The sequence below is a fragment of the Spermophilus citellus genome (assembly GCF_964194105.1).
Source record: "Spermophilus citellus genome assembly, chromosome: 2".
In the NCBI taxonomy this organism is placed as follows: domain Eukaryota; kingdom Metazoa; phylum Chordata; class Mammalia; order Rodentia; family Sciuridae; genus Spermophilus; species Spermophilus citellus.
The window spans coordinates 23,469,947-23,490,712 of NC_138183.1; the positions used below are offsets into that span (position 1 = coordinate 23,469,947).

Consider the following 20,766-nt stretch of genomic DNA (forward strand, 5'->3'; position numbering starts at 1 on the left):
TACTGCCAAAGCATTTAGTCAGTTATATTTTCTGTCATACAAATTACGGGCACTCACTTTCTCCCTGTCATTCAGCACTCAACTGGCAGGATCTTCGAGAGTGAAGTGAGGTACCAGTGTAACCCAGGCTACAAGTCCGTGGGGAGTCCTGTGTATGTCTGCCAAGCCAATCGCCACTGGCACAGTGAATCCCCCCTGTCCTGCATCCCTCTCAACTGTGGGAAACCTCCCCCAATCCAGAATGGCTTCATGAAAGGAGAACACTTTGAAGTAGGGGCCAAGGTTCAGTTTTTCTGTCATGAGGGTTATGAGCTTGTTGGTGACAGTTCCTGGACCTGCCAGAAATCCGGCAAATGGAGTAAGAAGTCAAACCCCAAGTGTGTGCCCGCCAAGTGTGCCGATCCGCCCCTCGTGGAAAACCAGCTCGTACTGAAGGAGTCAACTTCTGAGGTAGGAGTGGTGACATTTTCCTGTAAAGAAGAGCATGTCCTACAAGGTCCCTCTGTCCTGAAGTGCTTGCCAAACCAGCAATGGAATGACTCGTTTCCCGTGTGTAAGATGGTTCTTTGCCGTCCACCTCCTCTCATTTCTTTTGGTGTCCCTGCTCCTTCTGCTGCCCTTCATATTGGAAGTACTGTCAAGTATTCTTGTGTAGATGGGTTTTTCCTAAAAGGAGATGCTACCATTCTCTGTCAAGCTGATGGCACCTGGAGCTCTCCACTGCCAGAGTGTGTTCCGGTAGAGTGTCCCCAACCCGAGGAACTCCCCAATGGCATCATTGATGTGCAAGGCCTTACCTATCTCAGCACAGCTCTCTATACCTGCAAGCCAGGCTTCGAGTTGGTAGGAAATACCACCAATCTTTGTGGAGAAAATGGTCACTGGCTTGGAGGAAAACCAACCTGTAGACCCATTGAGTGCCCAAAGCCCAAGAAGATCTCACATGGCAAGTTCTCTTACACAAACCTTCACTACGGACAGATTGTTACATACTCTTGTGACCGAGGCTTCCTACTCAAAGGTCCCAAAGACCTGACCTGTTTAGAGACAGGTAATTGGGATGGGCATGCCCCATCTTGCAATGCCATTCACTGTGATCCCCCACAACCCATTGAAAATGGTTTTGTAGAAGGCGCAGATTACAGCTTTGGTGCCATGATCATCTATAGCTGCTTCCCTGGGTTTCAGGTGGCTGGTCATGCTATGCAGACCTGTAAAGAGTCAGGATGGTCAAGCTCCATCCCAAAGTGTGTACCCATAGACTGTGGTCTCCCTCCTCATATAGATTTTGGAGAATGTACTAAAGTCAAAGATAACCAGAGATATTCTGATCAAGAAGATGACCTGATGGAAGTTCCATATCTGTCTTCTCACCCTCTTCAACATTTGGCTAAAACCTGGGAAAATACCAAGGAGTCTCCTGATGCACATTCATCCAGCTTTCTATATGGCACTGTGGTTTCCTATTCCTGTAACCCAGGATATGAGCTTCTGGGGAATCCCATATTGATCTGCCAGGAAGATGGAACTTGGAATGGCAGTGCACCTTCCTGCAATTCAATTGAATGTGACTTACCTATTGTTCCTGAAAATGGCTTTTTGCATTTTAAAGAGGCTACTGTGGGAAGTGCTGTGCAGTATAGCTGCAATCCCGGGCATGTTCTAGTAGGCTCTGACTTGCGAATTTGTCTACAGAATAGGAAGTGGAGTGGTGCCCCGCCACACTGTGAGGCCATTTCATGCAAAAAGCCACATCCAATCATGAATGGGACCATCAAAGGAAGCAGCTACACATATCTGAGCGTTGTGCACTATGCGTGTAATCCTGGGTATGTGTTAAATGGCACTGAGAGGAGAACATGTCAGGAAAATGAAAAATGGGATGGGTCTGAGCCAGTTTGCATTCCTGTGGATTGTGGCTCACCACCAATCTCAGCCAATGGCCAGGTGAAAGGTGATGAGTATACATTTCAAAAGAAGGTTGAGTACACTTGTGATGAAGGGTTCTTGCTTGAGGGAACCAGGAGTCGTGTTTGTCTTGCCAATGGAAGTTGGAGTGGAGCCACTCCCAACTGCATACCTGTCAGGTGTGCCACCCCACCACAGGTGACAAATGGAATGATGGATGGCCTGGACTTTGGCTACAAGAAGGAAGTGGTGTTCCACTGTAAGGAGGGCTATGTGTTGCATGGTGCTCCAAAAATCACCTGTCAGTCAGATGGTACCTGGGATGCAGAGGTTCCTGTCTGTAAACTAGTCCACTGTAGACCTCCAGAAGATCTTGCCCATGGCTTCCCTAATGGTTTTTCCTTTTATCATGGAAGGCATATACAGTACCAGTGTTTTCCAGATTATAAGCTTCATGGAAGTCCTTCAAGACGGTGTCTCTCCAATGGTTCCTGGAGTGGCAGCCCACCTTCCTGCCTACCTTGCAGGTGTTCTGCACCAGTAATTCAAAGTGGAACTGTCAATGGGACTGATTTTGGCTGTGGAAAGGTAGCCCACATTCAGTGCTTCAAAGGCTTCAAGCTCCAGGGACTTTCTGAAATCATCTGCGAAGCCAATGGCCAATGGAGTTCTGACTTCCCACATTGCAAACATGTTTCTTGTGGTCCCCCCCCAACCATCCCAAACTCATTCATCAGAGAAAGCAGCTCTTTGGAGGAAATCGTGGTTACTTACAGCTGCAAAGCTGGCTATGTCAAACGAGGCAAATCAGAACTTGTTTGTACAGAGAAAGGGACATGGAGCCAGCCTTATCCCGTCTGTGAGCCCCTGTCCTGTGGACCCCCACCATCTGTCATCAATGCAGTGGCAACAGGAGAGGAACACACCTATGGAAGCAAAGTGAAACTCAGGTAAGACTATGACTCTAGGGTCTCCAAGGGGTGCAGGCAGGAGGATTGTAAAATGAAAAGTGATAGGTCAAAACTTAGCTAGGGAGGAAGAAACCACCACCTCTGGACTATTCTCTGAGAATCAAAACTGTTAACACTGGATTTATCTTAACATATAATTTTGCAGAAGTATATTGAGTGTAAAAGTAAATTTATGTTTTTTATGACTGATTTCTAATGTAATTACCATAACTATCTTGAAACAACAAGATCCTTTAGCTATCTTGGATAGCTCTTGAATTGTGAGGCTCTTTTAAAACATCATGATAGTAAATTTCCTTATGTTTGTAACTTGATGGTTATATTTATACATGTGAATGTTAGGGAAAATAAAGAAAATTCAGGCCAAAAAGTACAACTTGCATTGAACAATAAAAAGAAAAGAGATAATCTAAAAGGGACTTCCAACCTATGTCATCTAAATAAACCAAGCATTTAATGATTTTTGCTGGAAATTTCTCCATCTAAAATGTATTATTAAAATAAAATACAATAAAGTGTGGAATTAATTTGTGAATTAGATTTGGGAACAAATAACTAAAATGTTCAAATATATTGAAAGCCTCTGAAACAATTTAAATTTTACTTACATCTCTGAATTAATTATGGATGAGCCTCCATGTATTCTTGTGTTGGATTTGACTAATAATTCAGCAACTCTTCTTAAGCATTCTGTTGTGGACATCTTAGCTCCACGTTATAAATGCAGCAATCAGTAGCTCCAAGAGGGGGCTGAGATGATAATGATACTGAGGAGTAGTGGATAATGCACTGAACAGAAAAAAAAAAAAACTATTATTCCTTGCTTTGGAACCACATTTTAAAGTTTCCATTTGGATGTTAGTGAGTCAAAGTATCTTGAGAAGCCACAGTGCCACCTGCCTCTCAAGACTTCCCTGCTTTTTGTTCCCTGTTGGATGTTGATTACATCATCTTTCAGATCCTTACTTAGTATCTGATAATTAAATCCCTATGCATTTGTAAAACCTCTGACACCTAACTATCCTGGCAATTTGTGAAATTTTTAGAATGTTATCTAGGAATAAATGTTAATAAATTAAATCATTTAATCTAAAAGACAGTCTAGAATCATGGTAAAAGTATGGACTGCAGAGCCACAGTCCCTCTAAATAATAGATAGATTTACTATTGAGCTTGATAGGAGGCAGGTAATCAGCCCAATCATTCCATCAACATGTTGGCTTTAAGCAATCCACTTGATCTCTCTGGTGTATTTCATCATCTGCAAATTGAGAATAAAGATAATGAAGATAATCATAGCACTACTCCTAAGGGTGACATTAGAATTTGAGTTGCTATTTGTACAGCATTTAGTACAGTGACGAGAATTTACCAAGGGCTGTGTAAACACTTATTGAATAAATAAATGTGAATTTTAAAAATCATAGAAAGTATGAGAGCTATGTTGAGTTGAGCTTGAACACTAATACTGCAGTTACATGATAATACCCAATCATCAGAATTGAAAGACATATCCTACGTAGAGCTTAGAACAATACTTAGCACAAAGCAGATGCTCAGTAAGTATTAATTATGTTATACTTTTACCAATAGATGAGTCTATTTGAACTTTGTCTATAATTTCTTGAACTCTTAGCTGTTTTTAGAACAAAAATAAATTTAATAATGCTATTGTTCCCAGTGAAGAAAAATAACATCAACATTTAAAGAAACTTTAGCCTTAGCTAATCTTGAATGTGCATAGCTTAGGATTAATCTGACTATCATTGCTATAATAATGTTTTTTTCATGGCAATGCTATCCACTTGACATTTGAATCAGTTTTTTTAAGTACTTATTTTCTAGTTTTAGGTGGACACAATATCTTTATTTTGTTTTTATGTGGTGCTGAGAATCGAACCCAGTACCCCACATATGCTAGGCGAGGGCGCTACCACTTGAGCCACATCCCCAGCCCTTGAATCAGTTTTGATGTAGCACATTAAATGCCTACTGAGCCTTATAATGGCTTCTTAAATCCAAAAATAGGTCAGAAACTATATTGTGCTTTTTTTAAAGACACTTATTTTTGCATTTCTATTGCAGATGTCTAGAAGGTTATATAATGGATACAGATATGGATACATTTACCTGCCAGGAAGATGGTCATTGGTTCCCAGAGACAATCTCCTGCAGTCCTAAACAGTGTCTTCTGCCTTCAAACACAACACACATACTTGTTCATGGAGGAGACTTCAGTGTGAATAAGCAAGTTTCTGTGTCCTGTGTAGAAGGGTATGCCTACCAGGGAGCTAACGTATCGACATGTCAGGTAAGACTATCTTAATTGGAACATGTAAATCAAATTTCTAGATATCTATATGTCATGAGGATAAAATGTGCAGTCTCCTGTCCTGAGAAGAAAGGATGCCTCACATTTTCATTTACATTAAAGGTTTTAAGAAGTTTCTTGGTTAAAAAGTAAAATAAAATAAAATAATGTATCTTTCCTCCCAATATTCTCATTTTGAAATTTATAAAGTACTTAAGTTAGGTGAAGTGTTAAAATACCTGTATCAGGACATTTGTGACAAGTTAACCATGAATGATTTTAGTTTTGGCTTTGGGTTTTGGGGTTTGGGGGTTTGAGGTTTATTTTTTGCTCAAAAGAGTGTCATATAAAAAGGAACCGTGGGTCATGCCAAATGTTTTCAGTTTCAGCAAAAAGCCCAAAGTTTACGGAAGCAGACAGCAAACTGGAGTCAAATCCAGCCTCAGCTACTCATGACTTGTTTGAACTTTCTTAAAGTTCCTTAAAATTTCTGATCTTCAGTTTCCTTATTTGAAATGTATATAACAATACACATCTTGTATGGTGGTTGTGAGAAGCCAGACAATGCAAGGAAACTATGCATGAGTTTGTTTCAGCAAAAATGATCTTTTCAAAGATAGTGGTTGATTTGTATCCATAGACTCTTTTTTTTTTTTTTTTGGTCTCCATTGAAACATTAATAAGTTCTGTGACCTTACATTTCTCCAGCTTGTTTTCTTTGTAAATCTGTGGTAATTGAAAGTATCAAATTATTTAATGTATATAAAGTTTCTAGTACAAGCCTAAAATGTAGCAGGAACTCAAGAATTATTTTATTCTCTCTGACTTTTCCATTTGTAAGTCATGCATACTTAATGATTGATTGCTACCATACCTAAAAGCAAAATCGTCACAAGGAACAGGTCAAATGACTGCCATTGTTACCATGCTCTCAAATTTCGCTTAGTTCTAGAAGATCTTACTTAGATTCACAGCTAAAATTTTTGAGGGGAGACTTTTGAGGGAGGGAGTATCAGAGACTGAACCTAGGGACGCTCAACCACTGAGCCATATCCCCAGACCTTTTTATTTTTATTGTTTTGTTTGTGTTTTGTTTTCTTTTGTTCTGAGACAGCATCTTGCTGAGTTGCTTAGGGCCTCACTAAGATGCTGAGACTGGCTTTGAACTTACAATCCTCCTGCCTCAGCCTCTGGAGCTGCTGAGATTACAGGCATGCACCCCATTGCCCACAATGAGAGGAGGCTTTTTTGCAAGAACTGTCTGAACCAAGCAGAGTCCCTCCATGACTAAGAGAATCAAAGTGATGCTCTCCAGGTTTGGGTGTATGGACAACTGAGTAGTCCCCCAGGGACCCTGGAGTACCCTGGATCCTGATGACTCTTTTTTTTTCCAGTATTTTATTTTTGAAGACCTTCATTACTTCCTCATAAATAATGGGACCTTCATCCTTTGCCTAACTGGGTTTTGGTTTAATTTTCTGGTCTCAAAGTTTTTAAATGCATAAATTGCATATGATTATATTAGTACCTAGAAATATTTTATTACAAGGCAATTAAATGGCTCTATGGTTTGTAGGACAAATAAATATATGAAGAGATCAATACAGATTTTTAAAAGTTAATACTGAAGGAAGACCAGCACTGTCAGATTAAGACATGTTAAGAATTTCAGAACTACCCATGCTTATAATCCCAATGACTTGGAAGGCTAAGGCAGGAGAATCACAACTTTGAAGCCAGCCTCAGCAACTCAGAGAGATCCTGTCTCAAAATAAAAGTGAAAAATAAAAAAGGGGCTGAGGATATAGCTCAGTAATAAAATACTCCTGATTTCAATCCCCCATACCAAAACCAAAACACACACACACACACACACACACACACACACACACACACACACAAAATCCTTCCCATCAGTGTAGTATTGGTGTTAAATTAGGTAGAAAGAAAAATGAATGGAACAGAAAAAAACGAGTCAGAAGTGGATACTGTAAGGAAACATCACAAGCGATGGAAAAAGGACTGACTGATGAATGATCCTGACAAAGTCGGGGACTGGGGCTGTAGCTCAGTGGCAGAGCTCTTGCCTTAGCATGCATGAGGCACTGGATTTGATCCTCAGTACCACGTAAAAAGAAACTCTTAAAATAAAGGCATTCTGTCCATCTACAACTACAAAAAAAAAATAGACACACACAGTATCACAGTCAGCAAGAGAATAACTATCAATCTTCAAAGAAGACAACTGTGGGACTGGGGTTGTGGCTCAGTAGTAGAACATTTGCCTAGCACATGTGAGGCCCTGGGTTGATCCTCAGCACGACACAAGTAAGTAAGTAAGTAAGTAAGTAAATAAATAAATAAATAAATAAATAAATAAATAAAGGTATTGTGTCCATCTACAACTAAAAAAAAAAAAAAGTACTTTTAAAAAAAGAATATTTAAAGAAAAAAATTTTTTACTAAGTGACCCCTTCAAAATAATGATAGAATATTTTCAAGTATTCATGTTGAAATGGAGAAAAGAAAACTGTCCTTTTAAAGTTTGAGCAGCCCACCTAAAGACTGCCAGTCCTCATAAACTTTTAATGAAAATGTGGAATCATATGAAATATAAGGTGCCTTAGTTAGAAGTCTTGGAATATTTATATCAGCCATTCAGTCCTCATGTCTTATCATGAAATCATAGAGATTGGTGTTCTTGATTTTTGAATGGATTATATAAAGAGGAAAATACTTATTTTATCTGTTTAAGAAATGTCTAAAAATGCTGATGATGGTGAAGACCATCTGATAATTGGTGTGTGCTTTTTAGGGCTACAAATAATAGCCCTAAAAAGTAGGACTAAATTCTAGGCCCTTTTGACTGTCATTTTGGGAATTATTCTGCCACATACCAATATTTGTAAACTTCTCCACTTCTGTATTAATTCCTGAAGACAACCTAAATTTATTTGTTACTTAGCCTGACGGTTCCTGGGATCCACCAATTTCTGACGAATCCTGCAACCCAGTTTCCTGTGGGGAACCTGAAAGTCCAGAACATGGATTTGTGGTTGGCACTAAATACACCTTTGGAAGCGTGATTACGTATCAGTGTGAACCTGGCTATGTACTAGAGGTAAGAAAACAAATTGTTTAACTAGAATTGATTTGTTTTTCTGATACGCTTGGGAATATTTAGTATTTTAGTATTAGCCCAAGTTGACTTCACCAACTTTGTTCCTAAAAGATCCTATTATACTTTGTTGCCTTATATATACTCTAATGTTTGCCTAGAAATAGTTAAGGGGACATAGAATTTTAAGAAGCAAAATGTCTTGAATAAAAATAATGAAAGCTATGTTTAAGGAAGAGGAAGTCAGTTTTCCAACCACAAAAACCTACTGTGACTTCAATTGAACATCGAAACATGTTTGGATTGCTGGTGACCACACTTTGCAACAAAGACACCCGTCGCTATGGTGAGGTGACAGCCAGGATTTAGGCAGGCAAAGTTGGGACTTCCCAAAACAATGAGTTCATATAGATTGGTAAGTTCTTGATAAAGAGGCCAGGTTGCCATATCAGAGCACTCCTAACCAAATACCATCTTTCTTCTTAAGATCACTCTTGGTTATAATATTAAAACCCCATCAGCAGTACTTAGGTATCCCTGTTTGGTTTAGTGGGAGGACCACAATTAATTTTGCTGAAAACATTATCTTAGCATCAAACTTGCCATTTAAAAGACCAACTTTACAAAACCTAAGACTGTTATCTGGTTTTTTCAGGAAATTCTTCTTCCATGTCTTTATTTTTCATAGTTGAATTTAAATATAGTTTTTGTAGAAGTATTTATTGCCAGCAGCCTGTTAAATTTGTGTAGGATGACCCATTATTTTCTGACCATGCAATTAAGGAAATGTTACGAGTCCATGAAAGCTGGAAGCAGGCTTCTATGAATCTTGTTTTATTTCCTCAAAAGGTTAAAAAATAAGAATAAAAATAAGGTAATAATGTAAGGATAGATTGATAAAAATCCTTATCTTTTAGAGATTCAAACTGAAAATATTACTATTAAATTATTTGATGATGTCTGAGATTTGCTTCAAAATAATGTGTTGGGAGGGGTGGGGCTCAGATGAAATAAGATTGACCTTGAATTCAAGGGTTAGCTGGCTGGTGTTTACAGGGAAGTGTCTTTTTTTTTCCCCCTAGAACACAGTTTCATAATAATATGATATGTAAAGTCTCTATGCAATGAAAAAAATATTATAGAATCCATGTGCTTTTTTCATGTACTTGTTGATTGATTGTATGTCCTCCTCTGAGAAGTGTCTGTTCAGGTCCTTGGCCCATTTGTTGATTGGGTTATTTGTTATCTTATTGTCTAATTTTTTGAGTTCTTTGTATACTCTGGATATTAGGGCTCTATCTGAAGTGTGAGGAGTAAAAATTTGTAAAAAACAAATATCAAATGTCTTCTTTGATATAATGAGAGCAACTATGAACAGAGCAGGGAGGAAGAGCAGGAAGAAAAGATTAACATTAAACAGAGACATGAGATGGGAGGGAAAGGGAGAGAAAAGGGAAATTGCATGGAAATGAAGGGAGACCCTCATTGCTATACAAAATTACATATAAGAGGTTGTGAGGGGAATGAGAAAATAAACAAGGAGAGAAATGAATTACAGTAGATGGGGTAGAGAGAGAAGATGGGAGGGAAGGGGAGGGGGGATAGTAGGGGATAGGAAAGGTAGCAGAATACAACAATTACTAATAGGGCATTATGTAAAATTGTGGATGTGTAACCGACATGATTCTGCAATCTGCATTTGGGGTAAAATAGGGGGTTCATAACCCACTTCAATCTAATGTATGAAATATGATATGTCAAGAGCTTTGTAATGTTGTGAACAACCAAAAAAAAAAAAAAAAGAATCCATGTGCTGAAGTTCATAAACTTGACTTAAAGTCAAACCCCTTGAAATATTACTTAGAACCCAGCCTTTTTTAACATGTAATATTATAAATGCTTATTTATTTACTATTCCATAGTATATTAGGAACTTAATGCATGGAAAAGGAGTTACCCTTAGGAACACAAATGATTATAGCAAGATATTTTAGAGAATTGGGAAGCAGAGAAAATATAGAAATTATACTCAGCAATCAAAGAACAGAACTTTAGCCTAATAACTGCAGGGAGCCAACAACCTATCCTGTACCTATCCTGTAGTCCTCAAGGGCTACAGGATATTGAAAAATGTATTCAGATAACAATTCTAAATAATTTTTCAATAAGATCATATTTCAGAAGGCAGGGAGAAAATTTTAGAATGACCTTATCCAGAACATTTAAAATTTTAAATGCACGAATCCTCAATAGGGTAAGCTGATGTTAAACAGATATATTACACTATTGAAAAATTCAATCTTCATATCAATATGGTATCTCATAACCCTTGCTATACCTCTCAGGTATGGAAAGATACATACAATTCAAAGTATTTTTTAAATATACTAAGCAAATATGCTTCTTGGGCCTTTCTAACCCATTCTACCTCAGTCTTTGCTATAGATTATAATTAGCTGTGATTTAAAGTGGAAGGGGAAGCCAAGTTGTATGTAAGTTAATTACACTAGTCTTCCAGGGATGAATCTTGAAGTGACTTGACAAATAGATTTTTTGGAATCTAAAGCTACTCCTTTCCCTATATTCATTTGCTAGATTTAGTTAGCATTCCAGTGTTGAGCCATTCAAGTTAATAGCCACGCTAGCTTTGCAATCCCTTGTCATCTTCCTATTACGGAGTTTTGATCTTGTTGGTGACCCCTCTCCACTGATCCACAGGGGAACAGAGAACGCGTATGTCAGGAACACAAAGTATGGAGTGGAGGAGCAGCAACCTGCCAAAGTAAGTTAGATGACACTTCATATTCCCGAAAATGATACTGAGGACACAAGGTAATGGTGTGGCTTTGTTTTTTTATATATCAGTTTTGTAATTTAATTTTTTTTAATTTTTTGAACCAACTCCATCAACAATATGAGAATGTTTAATGGGCTTTTGTTCAAGGACACTGAACCAATAAAAGGACCAAAAACTGAAGCAGAGATTGGTGATTAATTAGAGTAAAATACAAGATCCTCGGCTCTGAAATGGAAAACATTTTGTTTGGGAACTAATTAATTATTGTGTTGATTTGTGGTTTTTTTTTTTTTTTGGGGGGGGGGTCCCTCCAAAACACGCACAATTAGAAGAAGTTTTGGAGCTCTTGCTTCTTGGTGGCAGTAATGGTCAATACAGGCATCTTTCTTTAAGTGCTGGGATATCTGTCAAATAAATGATTTTTCAGTTTATATGTATGTAATGTTGAATTAACTCATTTTATGAGAACAACCAGGTTTATTTGGCAACATTTAGTTTAATCCACATGACTTCTTTCCCAATCTGTGGCCCATGTACTTCCTCTACCAAAAAAAAAAAAAAAAAAAAAAAGCCAATATATTTAGAGACAGTCATTTTAAACCAATGCAAGTTTTTGTTTTTGTTTTTGTTTTCTCTGGTGGAGTTGTCAAATTCTCAAGCTGGAAGGGCCCCTTAGATGATCCACTTCAGTCTCTCTGACTAACAAATGAGCCAGTGGGGGTTAGGAGAAACAAGTGGTCTGCCCACTATCTCATCAAGTCAGTGGCTGAGCAGGTGCTAGGATTCCAGGAACTTAAATCCTTATTCCTGGTAGTTTCAACGATATTTTCAGAGGTAGATGAATAAGATAATTTTGTGTATATGGAACAGGTAAGCCTTTTAAGGAATATTATATTATTATATGGAAGTAATTCAGTGGAGAATAATGACTGCTTTTAGTTCTAAAAATCTTGGATAAAGATTATAGAGAAAAACATTTTTAAAATAGTGAGTATCCTCTCAAGTCACAGAAATGCAGCATTCATCTGGCACTTGGGACATTCCTTCCTGATAATGGCATTTTTATATAAATTGCTCATGATCCAAAGTGTGTGTATGTATGCATGGAGGAGGGAGGTGCAGAACGCAAAGGAATCATGCACACCTGGCACTGAAGAACTTCATGGTGTTGGAGGGGGCAGTATCCATTTTGCAATTTAGCTCAAACTGCAAAGACTATGGTTTGCAGAGTTTTCATCTCAGAAATGTGAGACAGTAATAGGAAACCGTGTATGTATCTTATTATTCCCTGGGGCTTTCTTTACTTCTTCCTAAATTATCAGCATCATACAAGTTAATTTCAGGAAATTAGGTAACACAAATAAGCAAAACGAAACAGCTTTTAATCCCACCACTTAGGGGTTAAAAACTATTAGTATTTTGATACATTTCCGTGCATATTTTCTCCCCAAGCATATAAAATATCAGTATTTCAGTATGCATACTGAGCAATCTGATCTGTAAGAGCCTTATATAATTTACTAAATTATTAAATTTGTTGGTATCTGTTATCAGAGCTCAGAGAAGCCCATACAAATCAGTAGGATATCCTGGACCTAGTGCTTCTCAACCTGTGGCCCACAGACTAGCAATATCAATGGCACCTGGCATCCTGTTCAAACTTCAGAATCTTAGGTCCCACCCCAATCCTACTGAAACAAAATTCGTATTTTTAACAAGATCCCTGGAGGATTTGCATGCATATTAAAGTTTGAGAAACATTGCCTTTGGCCTCTGGTTTTTAGACTTCAGCATTTTAGAATATCCTAGAGAGCTTTGAAATTTTCCAGTATTATACAGTTCAATCAGAATCTTTGAGGTTGGGACCCACCATCTATACCTTTTAAAGATCTCCAAGTGATTCCGAAGAACAGCCAAAATTAAGACACCTGGTCTCAGCACACGCAAGACTCACCAGTATGGAAAAAAAAAAGTCAGCTAGTGTCATTTCAGGGACCCTTAATTCTGAGTTAGCAGTAGAATTATTTGGCAAGTTTTTAATAAAATACCAGAAGCCCATCACTACACAGAGCTTCTGATTCATTTTGTCTGGGATAGGGCCCTAAGCATAAAAGCTTCTCAGGAACAATAATATGCATTTTAAATTGAGGGCAGCTGGTCTAAACCACCTCCTCTAACTCCACAAGAATTATAAAATTAGGATTCAAATCTATTTTTTAAGATTCTAGGGAGGGTGACCACCCCTGGGTTCCTTGTAGCACAATCCTGGTAATAACATTTCTCACTGATGCAAAATCATCCTTTATAATGAGATCTCAACAGTATATGAAGTTTGCATAGCCCTAAAAGCCATATAAAATATTAATATTAGTGTTAAAATGCAGTTTCCCCCAAGTTCATGGTTACCTCTTTTTAATACTTACTATCCAATAAATTTATGTTTTATCCCTCCTTACAAGTATTATGACCAAGTTTTTTAACCCCTCTGAGACTCACTTTTCTTCAACTATCAGTTGAGATAATCTCAGAATTACTGTTAAGTAAGGTTACCAGATTTAAAAGAGAAAAGAAACATAGGACACTAAGTTACATTTAAATTTTATTCAGTTGAAAATGATTTTAATATAAATGTGTCCCTTATGATATTTGAGATATACTTCTACTGAAAACATATTTGTTATTTAGCTGATATTCAAATATAACAGATAAATATACATCCTGTATATTTATCTAGGCTTACATTCTAAGAATTATTCAAAATAAGCTTGAGGGGCTGGGGCTGGGGCTGGGGCTGGGACTCAGAGGTAGCACACTTGCCTGGCATGTGTGAGGCACTGGGTTCAATTTTCAGCACTATGTATAAATAAATAAAATAAAGGTCTATCAACAACTAAAAATATATTTTTTAAAAAATAAGCTTGGTTATTTTTATATGGAAAGCTCTTGACCATGGTAGCAACTTAACACATGAAATTACTCTATTTCACCTACCTGCTTACTCAAACCCCACTAACCCAGCATTATTAACTATATACATAAAGACTGCTGGAGAAAATAGATAAAATAGCATTCTTTAATTATGTGCTTTTTTCCCTCCATCAATAAGTATCATCTTGTTTTGTATATGTAGGCTTCAATATTTTATAGATGTTATCCTTGAATACCTTTAACAAACTACAGCAAAAAGAAGGAAAGAGGATGTGAAGAAGTATTTAATGTAAGACTTTTCTTCTTCCTTTCAGAGTCCAGGTGTGTAGCCCCACCTGAGTTCCTTAACGGGAAGGCTGACTTGGAAAATGGAACAGCTGGACTCAGCATTGTCTACACCTGCCGCAGAGGCTACAGCCTTGAAGGGTCCGCTGAGGCACACTGCACTCAACATGGAACTTGGAGCCACCCAATTCCTCACTGCAAACGTATGTGTTGACTTTAGGGAGGTTTTAATGAGATTCAGCTTCATAATTAGCATCCTGCACATCTAAAATGTAGAGGAAACTCTACTGATAACTGAGATTGGCTAAGAGAAAGCAATCTGTGATTATTAAACCAAATCTTATGGGGTCTCTTAAAAAATCTGCTGGTGTTATCTAAAACATCCTAAGAGTGAGCTTTTATCAGATTCCTTCTCTGATTACAAGTTCAAGGCACCAAGAGAAAGTGCAATTTCATGAAGAAATTTTTGACAGAAATGTATAATGAATTTTATTAGAGATAGGAAAAGGATAAAGAAAGAAAATATGTTTGAAGTAAAATGTTAATATAATAAAGTATATATAAATAATAAAGTATATATAAATGTAATCCCCTGAATGAAAATAATTCATAAAATAAGAGAAAAGTTGAGAGAGCTCTGGTTACTGTTTAAAAATCATAATGCAAGAACTGAGCCTTTCAGATTCAGTGGAAGCAATGTCACTAACCAGGACTTATTTTGTGCCCATTTAAAATCAGAAAACCGTAGGGCTCGGAATAAGTGTTGCAATGTGTGTCATACAGGTGCGCTGAGCAAGCTCAGCCCCATTGTCATTTCCTGTGTTTTCTTCAGACCCATGGGAATGAATCCATCTTTATAAATGAGGCTTGCAAACTCCCCAGTTTAAGTTCTGATCTTCTGCTCACAGCAGTGTGCGTCTAAAGTGACGTTCATCTCACACAGAAATGCTGGTGATTCTGTGGTGCCATCCTTCTGAAAGATGCTGGGTGAAAGAAGGCCAAGTGATAGTGGGATGAATTTACTCTGTGTTCTTAATAGGTCTTTACATTTTAGGGGAATATTTGATGTACCCCTGGATTTTTAATATAACTTAATGTTCCCCAGTGCTGATAAAAAGAAATCTTAAATAATGTTGTGGACCATAATTTCAGGCATTGATCTAATTGACCATCTTAGACTTGTAGGTACCTTACAATAGAAGTTTAATAACTTGGTGTTTTCATATCTTATCTGATTTTATCTTTACAAATACTCTCATGTGGATTCAAAGGGAGTCTTCAAGTAATATTTGAAGTTTTATACTTTATTTTTAATGTTTTTTAGTTGTAGATGCACACAGTATCTTTATTTTATTTATTTAAATATTTATTTTTTAGTTGTAGTTGGACACAATACCTTTATTTTCCTTATTTATTTTTATGTGGTGCTGAGGATCGAACCCAGTGCCTCATGTGTATAAGGCAAGCCTCCACCACTGAGCCTCAGCCCCAAGCCCTTGAAGTTTTATATTTTTTAAGACTCATATTGCCATCATTGAGGACCCATCTTCTGTAGGACTCTATTCTGCCTTTAAAGAAATAAGAGGGAATATATCAGTAAGCATTTTCTTTTCTTTTTAACAGCAAATCCATGCCCTGTCCCTTTTGTGATTCCTGAGAATGCTGTGCTTTCTGAGAAGGAGTTTTTTGTTGATCAGAACGTGTCTATCAAGTGCAGGGAAGGTTTCTTGCTCCATGGCCACGGCATCATAACCTGTAACCCCGACGAGACTTGGACACAGACAAATGCCAAATGTGAAAGTAAGTCCGCAGGTGGAGCCCAGAGCGTTCCCTCAGCATGGAATGTTTTCCCATCCTTGTGAGGGTATTTGCAATCAAGTAACGTGACTGTAGATATTTAGATCTCTGTGCTATCCTGGTTAGCATCTCCTGAATGAATGTTTAAAATTTTAGGAAAAAAATCTTTAAATACCAAGCCAAAAAAAAAAAAAGTTTCAGAATTAAGCTAAAACCTACCTGACCAGGAATTACTGAGCAAATTTTCAAAGTGTAGTCTTCTAAAAATAAGCAAGAAATTAAACTTTCACACTGTCCTCAAACTAGCCTTTAGTAAGCCACAAGTGCTTTATGGATATATATCGAAATTGTTCCATGCCAGTTCTCAAAATTAGACCTACGTTACATCATGACCACCTAGAGAACTTTCTAAAACACAAGTTGCTGGGGGCGCATCTGTAGTTTCTGACTCAGTAGGTCTGGGATGAGACCTGAGAATTTGCATTTTTAACAAGTTCCTGGGTTTTTCCAATCCTATTGGTCCAGGAAGCACACAGTGAAAAACACTGGGCTAGCAACATATTGATACATTCATGATGTGGCCTTACACTCCACAGTCTGGCAGTATCTCTTGCTACCTTGTGATAACAGATGACGTTGACATCTCTTAATATGCATTTCCTAGCCCCACTATTCCCTCAACAGCAATCAATAAAAAATATTCACTGGTTTGAACCATATGCAAGGCTCTGGAATATATGCTGGAGTATAGGACTATATTCTGCCCTTAATGGTCTCCATCCTCAGAGCACTCGCACCCCCAATTAACGAGATAAGAAATGTGCACGTGAAAACCTGAGTTTGAATTCTATCCTTAAAACTTCTGCCTACCGCCTTACCTCCTTAGAGTCCTGGCACTTCTGTTTGTTAATAGTACTAGTAATACCTGTCTTATGGATTTGTTTCCAAGAATAAATAAATAGGTGTATACTGTGTTAGCAATATCTCCAGATAGGAAGGGATACCCAATAGCTCAAGACCCTGAATTTTCAACTGGTAGCTTACCCAGCCTTCCAAAGTTGATTTTTTTTTTTTACTCCAGTTAAATGTGGGGCTAGGCGTTTAACTGGGATTCAGGTCCCCAAAGCTTGCAAAAACCTACCTCTAATGAAATGGGAAGAACTAAGTATGCATAAGCTGGAGTTTCTCATGGACCCTCTAGTCTAGTTTAGAGCCACTAGCCTGGAGGAAAGCAGGCCAAGTGGCCTCATTCTGCCCACATATCCTCACCTTGGTCTTGGCTCCCCAGACAGCCATTCAGGCTGCTGAAAGAAAGAGCAAGAAGAGACGTGCTCTTGTTACAAATGTTCCTTCCATGCATGCTTAATTATTCCTCAATATTCTTGAAAGGGTCAGGGGTTGCCTTGGAGAGGAGACAGTTTCTACTATTGTTTGTTATCCTCAATCCTCTCTTGCATTTTCTATTAGACGTAAAGTCTTTGGCTTAGAACCAAATATCCTTCCTTACCCTGAGGAGCAAGCTTCCTCATTGTGTTCACCAACCTCTGGTATTTATCCCTACACATCAATGATTTAAACTTGGTGTACATGAGAATCACCCAGAGAGAGTGAGTGTAAAATGCAGATTCATAAGCCAGAAAGTCTAGAAATGTGCTTGTTTTTGATTGTTTGTTTGTTTGTTTGTTATACTAGGGTTTAAACCCAGAGGCATCTACCACTGAGCTATATCCTTAGCTCTTTCTATTTTTTATTTTTGAGACAGGCCCTCAGGGTCTCCCTAAATTGCTGAAGCTGGCCTCATATTTGCAATCCTCCTGCTTCAGTCTCTCAAGTCTCTGGGATTACAGGGGTGTAACAACTGTAACCCAGCACATTCCTGATGAGATATGTAGCACTGAAATTCATGATCTTCACTCTGACACAATAACTTTGACTACAATCCTGCTATTTTTCCTCTTCTAATTTGATAAGCATTCTGCTTTAACATTGTCTTGCACACACCTCTTGGGTGAGCTATAAGAGTTTGTTGTTGGTCTCCTGCAGATTTCTTTATTGACTTTAAAATAGCTCAACTTTGCTGGGTGTGGTGGTGCATGCCTGTAATCCCAGTGGCTCAGGAGACTGAGGCAGAAGGATTGTGAGTTCAAAGCCAGATTCAGCAACTTAGTGAGGCCTTAAGCAATTTAGCGAGACCCTGGCTCTCAATATAACTTTAATAATGGGCTGGGGATGTAGCTCAGTGGTTAAATGCCCCAGGGTTCAATCCCTGGTACAAAAAAAGCTCAACTTCAACATTTGATCAGAGGGGGAAAAAAAACCCTTTGACCTTGTACATCTAATCATTCTAAACAACAGCAATATGTTCTTTCAGTTCCTAATATTCTACATATTATGGAAGTGAAAATATTTCCTTATGTATTTTGTCTTTGCTCTTTAAATTAATTTGGACTTGAAGATGAGGTGGTATTCCCAGTCTGGGTTAGTGCCACAGACCTAATTGTGGTCTTGTCTCCCTATAGAAATCTCATGTGGGCCTCCGACTCACATAGAAAATGCTATTGCACGAGGCGTACATTATCAATATGGCGACATGATCACATATTCCTGCTTCAGTGGATACATGCTTGTGGGCTCCCTGAGGAGCATTTGCCTGGAAAATGGAACATGGACATCACCCCCTACTTGCAGAGGTAAGGAAATGTTGGGTTATTTCTTAGTGAAATTGCAGGGAAATGTGTATGGTAGCCTGATATGACCAATAATTAATATGCATACTACTTTATTTTTGCCTTGGCTTTAAACTTTCTCTTAACAGTTGGGTCATTTTCCTTAATGTTATGTGTTGTGCTTGAAAGTGGACACAAAGAATCCTCAGATTCCATGTTCTAAATCCCACAGAATGGGAAAAGGTGATGTGGTACACAAATATAATATGATTTTTTGAAAATCACAATAATTTCACCAATTCTACAAATATTTACTCAAAGTGAAGAATGATGGTAGTGAAACAAGTCAGTGGTAACCAAGAAACTACACAAATAGTCAAGTTGTTATGTGGGTTGTCCATGCAGACAATGGTCAGATATAGATTTGGAGTATAAATGCCAAAGTCCTTAAAGAGTTGGGTGTTCAGGGAGAATTGTGGAAGTCAATGAGGGAACATCATGAGCTTCAAAAGAGTCAGGTTCATTGGAGGAGAAATGACATTAATTATGTAGAAACAACAGTGACGAATGAGATCACAACCCAGGACATGGAAGAGAATGTGTAACCTTCCTTGGAGAGGGCTGCAGAAGACGTTCTCCTCAGGTGTAGGTACTGCTTCACTTAAGGTAAGAAGTCAAAAGGAAGTCTGTGTGCTTGTTTGCTTTAAGATACTCAGCTCTGGGCTAGAGCTGTAGCTCAATGGTAGAGCACTTGTCTAGCATGAGTAAGGCCCTGGGTTCAATCCTCAGAACCACATGAAAATAAATAAACAAAATAAAGGTATTGTGTACAATTTAAAAATAAATAAATAAGATAATGAGTTATTTTTTAATATTCTAGAAGGGACATCTCCCCTGCATCCTATAAACTACCTTGTTCCTTCCTACCTTGACTCCTTCAAATAACTAAAACCCTCCTAACTACATTCCCAGAACTACCTGAGCTTCTTTTTGTCTATCTTGAGCCTATAATATTCATCCTCCACCCGAGCCCTGGAGCTGATTCTGTAGCAAAGCCTCTCTCGGGCCAGCTCTGTGTTTCTCTGAGGCGTTATTCACACATGGAACAACTGCTCTGGGCCAAAATAGATCCATCGTACAAAAAGTGAAAACCATGTGGTACAGAGTATGAGAGAGAGGTACTAAGCTTTCTCCAAGAGCCCCGTGTGGTCAAAACTGGCCTTTCTTGTGAAGGGAAGTGAGGGTGGGGGAGCATCTGGGAAGATTTAACAGGGAAGTCAAACCCTGATCTAATCTTAAAGCCATTATTCAGGGAAAGGCATTCTGAATTGAAGCAAAGAGGAAATATAGAATGGAATATTTATTTGTGCTTTGCATTTTCCCAAATGAGATTTAAGGAAGAATTGGATTTATGTTGTATGTATATTGAATATAATATACAAATGAAATCTCTAGCATACATATACAGAGATCAATTATATATGTATTTCTTATATATATATACACACACACACATACACACACACACATGAATGGTGTTAGAATCATACATACGGGAGCCAGAGAAGTATATTAGGGTTTTCTATACTTTCTTTTATAAAATATTAGTGTGAATATTTAAATTATACAACATGATATCATGAGACAAATATAGGTAGCAAAACAGTTATTATATTGAAGCAAATTGACATACCCACTATTTCACATAGTATACATTTTTTGTGGCAAGAACTGCTAAAATTTACTTATTTAAGCAAAAGTCTCCAAAACAGAAGAATATTATTACCTGTAGACTTGGTATTCTACTTTAACTCTCTTAATTGTTCACCCTATCTGTGATTTTGTATCCTTTGAATCTATATCTATGTGCACACATACACCAGAAAAAAATATTGGATGAAGGCCAGGGATGAGACCCTGGACATGAGCACTTTAAGGTCAGCAAGAAAAGGAGGGACATGAGAAGGAGGAGCCAGCAAGGTGAA

At 37.9% G+C, this 20,766-nt stretch overlaps 1 protein-coding gene and 1 long non-coding RNA gene across 5 annotated transcripts in view; one reads left to right on the top strand and one right to left on the bottom strand.

Moving 5' to 3' along the window:
• The window catches only part of LOC308642952, a 1,001,730-nt gene that overhangs the window by 887,458 nt on the left and 93,506 nt on the right, over positions 1–20,766 (bottom strand). The window lies entirely within an intron of this gene.
• Positions 1–20,766, top strand: part of SVEP1 (sushi, von Willebrand factor type A, EGF and pentraxin domain containing 1) — a gene marked incomplete at its 3' end in the record, with an annotated part of 177,575 nt that overhangs the window by 146,694 nt on the left and 10,115 nt on the right. For both annotated transcript variants that reach the window (XM_081282377.1, XM_081282378.1), the window contains exons 38-44: positions 76–2,858; positions 4,965–5,190; positions 8,156–8,311; positions 11,027–11,090; positions 14,348–14,521; positions 15,942–16,118; positions 18,635–18,805. In XM_081282377.1, the coding sequence (XP_081138503.1) occupies positions 76–2,858; positions 4,965–5,190; positions 8,156–8,311; positions 11,027–11,090; positions 14,348–14,521; positions 15,942–16,118; positions 18,635–18,805 (3,751 nt within the window). The remainder of the gene's footprint in view (positions 1–75; positions 2,859–4,964; positions 5,191–8,155; positions 8,312–11,026; positions 11,091–14,347; positions 14,522–15,941; positions 16,119–18,634; positions 18,806–20,766) is intronic.